The following is a 10,217-nucleotide window of genomic DNA, read 5'->3' as shown; positions in this document are numbered from 1 at the left end:
TTTGGCAGACCTTATTTTTGTATTGACATTTGTACAACTCATGAATGCAGCTATTTATATCAAATTGTTTTGTGTTCTACTTGTAGCCATGGTTGGTGCTGAAAAGAAAAAGGTAAAACACTTAATTGTGAGGCTAAATCTAAGGGCTGGACATGCAGATAAATGAAAGTCAGATAACTGAAGAGCCGATATTTTCTGGGATTTCGGGACTGATATTAATGCCCTCTCTGGTCAACATTGTGGTCTTGCCAATATCTATACGCACCACAACCGTCAATAATCCTGCACCAAAGCAGTCTTTAATGCACGCTCAATATTGAGTTGCTCTTCAGTAGGCTACCTGATGAAGAGGAAGCTATTATAAAATATATCTCTCTCTCCACCCCCCACCAATTTGAAGACCGCCCACTTCAGATATTTTGCTTGAGGAGACCCCCTTAAAGATTTAAAAAGAGAGACGGAGTCGGACAGTTTGACAGTCACTCACTGAGGGTTGGCATCGCGTGCGCACAGACACAACTTCTCCGCTGCGCGTCTAGTCGCTCACGCCAGTCCGCCTTCTGTCCTCATGTTTAGGATGCTACAAACACCGCAGCTCCGCCAAGGCGTGATTGCGCTTTTCATGTGGTTCACTCACTTTATGGAGGACCACAAAGTCCAGGGTGAGTATGCTATGATTAATAATGTGATACGGCATAACTTTTTAAGGTCAAGTTGTAGGCGACATTTGTCATTGGTGCATCAGTCCATGGGAACCTTCATTCAACCTAGTGTCTTATTTCATACAAAATGGAAAGGCGACTGCATGGGTGTGTAACTTTGAGTTATATCTTTGTTTCTGACTTTCTGGACTGAATTCAGTACTTTCATGTTTTTTCCACTTCCAAATTACCACATTTTCTAAGAAAACGCGGTACCAAGCCCAGTAAAGGCATCTTTTAAATACGTCATAAGAACATATGGGTGATTTTGTATTAAACAATTGGTGATTGTGTCTAATGGAGTTCATGGCAAAATGCTATGCATCATAAAATGACGCGTGGGTAGTCTGAAGAAGGAATCAATTGCACATGGAGATTGGTCAACATGACTCCCTATACCTTTACAAGTGGGTCAATGTCCTACGAGCTGAGCTGAGACAGATGGACTGGTGAGTCCCAAGGAGGAGTTACGCGCGGCTCCTCTCGTGCGTCCTTTGGTGAAATCCCGCTGCGTTGGGATTTATTGGTCTTTACGCAACCAGACACATTTGGCACAGCCTGTATTGTAGAACTTTGCTCTAAACACACACACACACACACACACACACACACACACACACACACACACACACACACACACACACACACACACACACACACACACACACACACACACACACACACACACACACACACACACACACACACACACACACACACACACCCACACACACACACACACACACACATACTGTATATGTATCCATTTATACTTTTTTGTTTAGAGCAAAGTTCTAGGGTGCTATAGAGGGAAATGTGGTGTTGTTTACGATGTAGCCTGCTCAAATAAGGCTCTAACCGTTATACCTGTGATATGAGACGTTAATTGGACATGGGCTGTCTCTCTCCAGCCGGTAACTGCTGGTTGCAGCAGGGTAAGAACGGCCGGTGCCAGGTGCTCTACATGTCCGGGATGACCCGGGAGGACTGCTGCCGGAGTGGTCGTCTGGGCACGGCATGGACCGAGGAAGACGTGCCCAACAGCACGCTGTTCCGGTGGATGATCTTCAATGGAGGCGCGCCTAATTGCATACCTTGTAAAGGTGAGTGAAAGTGTGTGGTAATGATGAATGTCCTCATTGCAAGCGGTGCAACATTATTCTGAAACTTGGTGGAACCTCTTGCAGAAAACTCCAACATGTTATAAAGTGTGTGGCATGTAATGTTAAGTAATTACTCCCACATAGTATCCTGTAATAATGGGTTTTGATAAAGGCATTTGTCCTTATATCAGACGGACCCATTATGTATGATGACCGGTTCATCCGTCCGTCCATCCCTCCCTCCATCCATCCATCCACCCAACCATCCATCCATCCATCCATTTCAGAAACATGCGACAGCGTCGACTGTGGTCCCGGGAAGAGATGCAAGATGAACAAGAGGAACAAGCCGAGGTGTGTGTGTGCTCCGGACTGCTCCAACGTCACAGGGCAGGGGTCCGTCTGTGGGTCCGATGGAAAGTCCTACAGGGACGAGTGTACCATGCTCAGGGCCCGATGCAGAAACCATCCCAACCTGGAGGTCCAGTACCCCGGCCGCTGCCGCAGTAAGTCCCTCTCAGGATTAGGGTAGCAAAAATCGGGAAACTTTGCCAAAATTCTTACGTTTTCCAGAGACAGTATCCCTGTTGTGGGATCCCTCCCCTGCTTATTCCCTCTTGATTCTGGGAATTTTTGGAAACGTTTCAGGAATTTTGCAACCCAGCCAGTTCATTTAAACAGGGTCAATTGAGGACATGCTCTCACTTTCAGTGAGGAACTTTCAGCCAGACTTAGCTTCCATTTCCAGTCTTTCACTTATATGCATTATTTCGGAAACAATTGTCTGACTTGTGAGACTATACCAGGCTTAGGTTAAAAGACTGTTTTCCCATGTATGGCACAAGGGGCTTACTGTACTTACTGTTTATGACCTGGAGGCAGTAGACTAGGCATTACTAGGCTCACTGCCTAAATTGGGCCAGGACTCACTCACTGGTAGACGGTGCACACACACTTCAAAGTGTGTGAGGCTGAGTATCAACTATTGTAGACTAGTGTATCAACCTGATTCACAGCACATGTTCTGGTGCGTGGGCATAGAAACAGCTGGTTTAGACAACTTTAGAGTTATGCGGGTCCAAAAAAAGACCAGAAGTGTGAGGCGGATTCTGTCATCTGACTTCACATAGGCTAAGTCAAACTTGGGCAGTAAGGAAAGCTTATATGTTACTGCTCTATAGCAGCGAGGGAAAAACAAACATCGCACGTGAGTGAATACTCTGAGATTGGTGAAGTGAAATGATCTAATTGTGTGTAATTGAAGGGTTGACATGTCATGAACAGTGTCACGTATGTCAGTCGTGCCTCTAAATGTTTCTGTCTGTGTGCGCGTGTGCGTGTTTCCATCCACAGAGACGTGTCATGGAGTCCGCTGTCCCGGTAGCGCATCGTGCGTCGTGGACCAGACGAATAACGCCTACTGTGTGACATGTAATCACCAGTGTCCAGAGGTGACGTCACCAGACCAGTACCTGTGTGGGAACGATGGTGTTGTTTACGCCAGCTCCTGCCACCTGAGGAGAGCCACGTGCATCTTGGGAAGGTCCATTGGTGTGGCCTACGAAGGGAAATGCATTGGTGGGTACTAGAGCGGCAATATGTGGAGTTGCATGTGAAGTTGATACATCGATTGTAGAATGGAGTTTCTGTACACTTACAGAACCAGTCAAAAGTTTGGACACACCTGCTCATTCAAGGGTTTTTCTTTATTTTGACAATTTTCTACATTGTAGAATAATAGTAAGAACATCAAAACTATGAAATAGCACATATTGAATCATGTAGTAACCAAAAAAATATTAAACAAATCAAAATATATTTGAGATTCTTCAATGTAGCCACCTTTGCCTTGATGACAGCTTTGCACACTCTTGGCATTCTCTCAACCAGCTTCATGAGGTAGTCACCTGGAATGCATTTCAATTAACAGGTATGCCTTGTTAAAAGTTAATTAGTGGAATTTCTTTCCTTCTTAATGCGTTTGAGCCAATCAGTCGACAGTTAGTCATTACTTTAAGACAAGATGGTCAGTCAATCCGGAGTCACAAAAAACCTTCAAGCGCTATTATGAAACTGGCTCTCATGAGGACCGCCACAGGAAAGGAAGACAAAGAGTTACCTCTGCTGCAGCCCAAATAAATGCTTCACAGAGTTCAAGTAACAGATACATTTCAACATCAACTGTTCAGAGGAGACTGTGTGAATCAGTCCTTCATGGTCGACTTGCTGTAAAGAAACCACTACCAAAGGATTCCAGTAATAAGAAGAGACTTGCTTGAGCCAAGAAACACGAGCAATGGACATTAGACCGGTGGAAATCTGTCCTTTGGTCTGATGAGTCCAAATTTGAGATTTTTGGTTCTAACCGCCATGTCTTTGTGAGACATAGAGTAGATGAACGGATGATCTCCGCATGTGTGGTTCCCACCGTGAAGCATGGAGGAGGAAGTGTGATGGTATAGAGGTGTTTTGCTGGTGACTCTGTCTGGGATTTATTTAGAATTCAAGGCACACTTAACCAGCATGGCTACCACAGCATTCTGCAGCGATACACCATCCCATCTGGTTTGCGCTTAGTGGGACTATCATTTGTTTTTCAACAGGACAATGACCCAACACACCTCCAGGCTGTATAAGGGCTATTTGACCAAGAAGGAGAGTGATGGAGTGCTGCATCAGATGACCTGACCTCCACAATCACCCAATCTCAACCCAATTGAGATGGTTTGGGATGAGTTGGACCGCAGAGTGAAGGAAAAGCAGCCAACAAGTGCTCAGCATATGTGAGAACTCCTTCAAGACTGTTGGAGAAGCATTCCAGGTGAAGCTGGTTGAGAGAAGGCCAAGAGTGTGCAAAGCTGTCATCAAGGCAAAGGGTGGCTATTTGAAGAATATAAAATCTAAAATATATTTAGATTTGTTTGACACTCTTTTGGTTACCACATGATTCCATATGTGTTATTTCATAGTTTTGATGTCTTTACTATTATTCAACATTGTAGATAATAGTAAAAAAAATACTTGAATGAGTAGGTGTGTCCAAACTTTTGACTTGTACTGTAGATCGATGAAGATTTTAGTGCTTTGATGTGCCAAGCTTTCGGTCACAAAGGCCTTTGTCAGATTATACTGGAGTAGTAGGTCTACTAAGCATCAGAAAATGTGTCTGTTCTGTCCGTTCTAATTCAAACAGGCAGGGCACTAAGTCTATTGGCGCCATCACCAGAATCATGCTGTCTGTTTGAGTCAGAAATGGATCTGCACTGGCCTGGGCCTGTGAGGAAGTGTAACAATAGTGTCTGATGTTCTCTGTGTGTGTCTCCTCTCCAGACGCCAGGTCATGTGAGGACATTGTGTGTCGGGGAGCAAAGAGTTGTCTGTGGGATGAAGCGAGTGGCCGCGGACGCTGCTCCGTGTGTGACGAAGCGTGTCCAGATAGTCGGCAAGCCGAGAGTGTGTGCGCCAGTGACAACAACACCTACCCCAGCGAGTGTTCCATGAGGCAGGCCGCCTGCGCTCAGCAGCGCCTCCTGGAGGTCAAACACTCAGGATCCTGCAACTGTAAGTATACGGTTGCATTTGAAATGGCACCCCATTCTCTATGTAGTGCACTACTTTCGACCAGAGCGACGCATCCACTGAGAACTTAGGAGAAAGTGGCTCCAACTCCAATACATGCGTTTCCCCAGTCAGTTTCCCCAAAGTTTACCCAAGGTCATCATTGAGGGGAAAATCCTAAGTGACATCAATGCATGACTAAGTTAACATTTTACTTAAGTGGAAGTTAGGATGAAAAATAACTCCAACCCATCCCTCATCCTATTTCCACAATGTGATGTTACGTTAAAGTTGTCTTAGTGTGCCGATTGTGGCAAAGTCACTTGCACAAAAATAACTTGCTTGTACAAGTTTGATAATGCAGTCTTTATCTCTCTCTGTGGAAGAAATGAGCCTGGGGATGAGGTTAGATACAATGTATAGGCAAACCTTATGACCGACCACCTCATAATGTGACTGTTATTCTATTGTTCCCGTGATGTTTGATTAATTCAAAACATGGATGAATGTCTCTCAGTGTATCATTCCTATAATTACCACAATGCCTTGTGTTTCTCCTGTAAACAGTAAACAGTAATGTTGCTGGGATTCAATTATTTCAGCATGTGGATTATGAGGACTGGGTTTTGGATGGGTTGTTTTTTGGATGGGGTTTTGACTACATCTGCCTGTGGATGTTTGTTTTGAAGATAAATATTTTTAAAGGGCAAATACCACACTAACAGGGTGGTCCTTTGCAGAAATGGGATAGGTCCCAGTCCCGTCTTGTGCATCAGCTGAAAGCAGAGTTTCACAATACAGAAATGAAGTTGTATTATATTCTATTGTAAGGATGAGTATATGAGCTCTGTTCTGTTCTCTCTATTTCCAGGTTTAAACCAGATTTAAACCACTGAGCCAACTAAACCCTCATACACCACCGTGACCACCACTGCCCTGCCCAGCCCATCCAGCGTCTCAGCGTCTCAGCCTCCCAGGACCCAGCTTCTGTTATAACCAGAATCACCGTGCTTCATGTCCCGTACGGGAGAAGAAGACTGCCACCGAATCAAGTCAAGGAAAAGAAGCTAAATGTTGCAGTGAGATTCTGTGCTGTTGTTATGTCCACTGACGCAACAGCAAGTGGACCGTTTGCTCTTCCATATATCCACCATCAGATACGGAACTTTGAGGAAGAGGAGGATGAAGAAGAGGAGGAAAAAGAGCAGGAATACTAAGGCTTTCTCAATCAATACGTCCTCCAACACAGACCGGATGATAAACATTCATAATAGCTGAACAGTGTTTCAGTTCAGCCACAGAATACTGTTCATACTGTACATAAAGTGTATGATTATTTATTGTCCTGAGCCCAGTTTCCCAAATGCATCTTAAGGCTAAGATCCTATGGTTCTAACCATGAACTTAGCCTTAAGATGCTTTTGGGAAACCGGACCTAGGAAGAGAAGAGGAACTAAGCAATCGTATATTTCAAAACTTCTGTGTGTTGTTTACTTGTATGTATTTATATATTTTGTTTATTATTATTTATACATTTACAGTGTCAGTCTGTCTTACTGTATACCCTTTGTCTCTTGCATTTTATCCAAAGAGAAAGTGTATTATTTATTTGAGGTGCAATGCTACCCACATTGATGTTCTTCTCATGTAAACTCCTGTAACGCAATTCTCTGTCTGAGCTGTACACATCTGCTTGTCGTGGGCAAAGATTTGGATTTTTCCCATCTTACCGTGTTCCTCCATTGTGAAATGTTGGCTAGCTAGTTGTGTGTGTTCCAGTTTATTTTATTGCTAACTTTTTGCTCACTGATGTATATACCCTTGTGAGAGAAAGGCCCTGGTTTTGTTTACAACTCAAAGCTGACCAAAATGGCTTTGTCTAGTTTTTGTTGAACAAAAGTTACCCATCCTAGTCCCAGTACAGTGCATACCAATACTTTAAGTCAATTGTCTCTTTCCCTTCAGAAATGTAATATCTTTTGTGCATTATGGGGAAGAGGATGGAGAATACTGTGACTGAAACAATGTATGTATTATGTTTTATACAACATCTGAGTAGGAATAATTTCATTTTTTCATTTTTGAGTTGACAATATTTTTGTTTTTCATATTTCATAATATGCCATTGATACTCTTGTACACTTTGAATTGCCAATGTTTTTCAGTGCGGTCAATCATTGAATTGATATCACTCCCTCTGAGCCAAGTAAATGCAATTTACCACACAATGTTCATCACATACAATATATCAAACTTAAGCATGTTGTATTTCCTCACACTTTGGGGGATATTCATATGACTTAACTGCTGCGGTAAATTTACTACCTGTTTGTCCAAAACAGAAATCTGTTTTCAGAAGATAGCAGCTGCTAAATTTACAGTGGGGATAAATATCGATGAATTAACCTTGGTCTATTTTGTTATATTATGTTGAATAGAGATTCAGTCATAAATATATAGTTTTGTATTTTTTATGTGAATGTTAAATGTACATAATAGCTATGATGATGATATTTGTACAGGGCAAGAGAGTAAAGAATAAAATCATTTTTTCCCTCAAACTTTTTGCGCTTTGTCTACCATTTACACACACATGACACAAAGCAAATACCTACTTTTCCTCTCCTGTGTACTCAATCCAGTCCAGTATTCTACATCATCATCAGATTTGCATTAATACAATCACAGTCAGAAAGTCAGTCAGTCATTTTCTCTCCTCAGTGCTCCATGTGCTCCTCCTCAGTCCTCAACTACCTGAGAGTTGTCTGTTACTTGTGCTGAAGGACCACATAGATAGATACTGTATTTATGTATTTATCTCCATGTGCAGGACAGAACTGTGTCACTCAGTCACAGCCATATTTAAACCGATAGATAAAACTTGTGGCTGATCGACTGAAGCTTGTTCGGCATCGTTTCCCCAGCCGTGTGAAAAGCTGACTTAGCTTCTGTGCTAAGTTGTTGTGTTTGGTCTCTCTCTCTCTCTCCCTCTCTCCTCCAGTGTGTGTGTGTGTGTGTGTGTGTGTGTGTGTGTGTGTGAGAGAGAGAGAGAGAGAGAGAGAGAGAGAGAGAGAGAGAGAGAGAGAGAGAGAGAGAGAGAGATCGGGGGGATCAGGGTCCAGCAGACATGAACCAGCCCAGCAGCTCTCCTCCTCTCCATCCCTCTCCCGGCTCTGCCTTGGATCTGAACCCGAGACTCTCATCTAATCACATTTCAGCAGCAGTAAATGCGATCCTAATCGTACTGTGTGTGCCGTGACTGGTCCTTGTCTGTCTTTTTTGGAAAATTGCTGCCTGGGCCTGGGAGTCCACACCGCTAATATAACAACATTATGGAAATGCTGATGCGACAGTCTGAGCCGAGGCTGAGCTGAGTGGGAGCATTTCCCATGGTGGCATCAGAGGTGAGGTTACTCTCTCTCTTCTCTCCTGTCCTGACCTTGTCATAGCATGAAAGACAAAACCTGGAAGGTTGCACTGAAAACCAGTGACTCATCACTAAAGTTACTTCCATAGATTATAAAGTCCTAGAAATGATCATAAACATATTTATATGGGGACTTCTATTTGGATTGCGCATACAGTAGACATTGTAAAAGGATTGCAGAATGTCATGCCTGTTTTTAATAGGAGAAGAGGACATTTTGAGGGAGGGAGGGAGGGCGCGAGATAGAGATGGGAGAAAGAGAGAGGGGGAGAAAGAAAGAGAGGCAGACAGAGAAAGGGACAGATAGCCAGAGAGACAGACAGGCGTAGAGACAGAATAGAGGGAACCAATGACTCAAAAAAGGAGGTGTGTTGGAAGTTTCATACGAAAAGTGTTAGACGGTAACAGTGCTTGACGGGGTGCTCAAAGTGCTGCCCACACACAATGCCGTCTGCCAGAAACTGGGGACCTTTTTGGACTAGTCTAGTTAGACGGGCCGGATGAGTGTGTTATATGAATCCTTTCCTCTTTCCTGTTCACAGACAGACCCCTGTAGCCCTGACAGACAGACCCAACCGGACACGCTATAGACCCCTGCCGAGCTCCTCTGAGGAGTTCAATAGAAACGTGTGAAAATGTGTAGCTGTCTGTGGAAAAGGACTGTATCAGTCAGTCACAGCAGGTCCCCGCAGGGCAGGGGGCTGGCTGGGATCTGGGAGCACATCACAGCACAGAGTGTACGCTACCACTTATACACTGTGAAAAAGAAATGAACTAACACTGGGGATCTATTGAAATCGAAACAGTACTGTCCCACTGGGCACACACTGGTTGAATCAACGCAATTTGTCGACGTATTGTGAAATGGAATCAATGCGGAGAATACACTGGATGTGAAAAAGTAATCAACTAGTACTGTTTTAATCTCATTTCAACCAGCGTTGTAAACATTGAAATTAGGGTAAAACTTCAACTTAATACTTTGACTTAACCTGACTAACAGGTTGTTACATATCAATTCAATTTCAACATAATCATCAGATGTACACTATCGTTAAAAAGTTTGGGTTCACTAAGAAATGTCCTCGTTTTTGTCACGCCCTGATCTGTTTCCCCTGTCTCTGTGCTTGTCTCCACCCACCTCCAGGTGTCGCCCATCTTCCCCATTATTCCCTGTGTATTTATACCTGTGTTTTCTGTCTGTCTGTGCCAGTTTGTCTTGTTTGCCAAGTCAACCAGCGGTTCTCTCTCAGCGCCTGCTTTTCCCCGGTCTCTCTTTTTCCTCGTCCTCCTGGTTTTGACCCTTGCCTTTCCTGACGCTGAGCCTGCCTGCCGTCCTGTGCCTTTGCCCCTACTCTGGATTACCGACCTCTGCCTGACCTGACCCTGGGCCTGCCTGCCGTCCTGTACCTTGGCCCCACTACTCTG

General features: G+C 43.9%; 1 protein-coding gene across 2 annotated transcripts; it reads left to right on the top strand.

The window, feature by feature from the left end:
• The first annotated feature begins 468 nt into the window (after positions 1 to 468).
• Positions 469 to 7,923, top strand: LOC115159161 (follistatin-A). Of its 2 annotated transcripts, none has more exons than XM_029708619.1 (6): positions 469 to 662; positions 1,613 to 1,804; positions 2,092 to 2,310; positions 3,158 to 3,382; positions 5,135 to 5,365; positions 6,234 to 7,923. In XM_029708619.1, the coding sequence occupies exons 1-6, from the start codon at positions 569 to 571 to the stop codon at positions 6,248 to 6,250; spliced, it is 978 nt and encodes a 325-aa protein (XP_029564479.1). In that variant the 5' UTR covers positions 469 to 568; the 3' UTR covers positions 6,251 to 7,923. The 2 variants fall into 2 exon arrangements, with proteins under 2 accessions (XP_029564479.1, XP_029564480.1); XM_029708620.1 differs by having other exon boundaries at positions 5,135 to 5,376; positions 6,520 to 7,923.
• Positions 7,924 to 10,217: the final 2,294 nt, after the last annotated feature.

This window comes from Salmo trutta, chromosome 23 (assembly GCF_901001165.1).
Source record: "Salmo trutta chromosome 23, fSalTru1.1, whole genome shotgun sequence".
NCBI lineage: Eukaryota > Metazoa > Chordata > Actinopteri > Salmoniformes > Salmonidae > Salmo > Salmo trutta.
The sequence above is the reverse complement of the archived record's forward strand: the minus strand, read 5'-3'. Positions and strand labels throughout refer to the sequence as shown.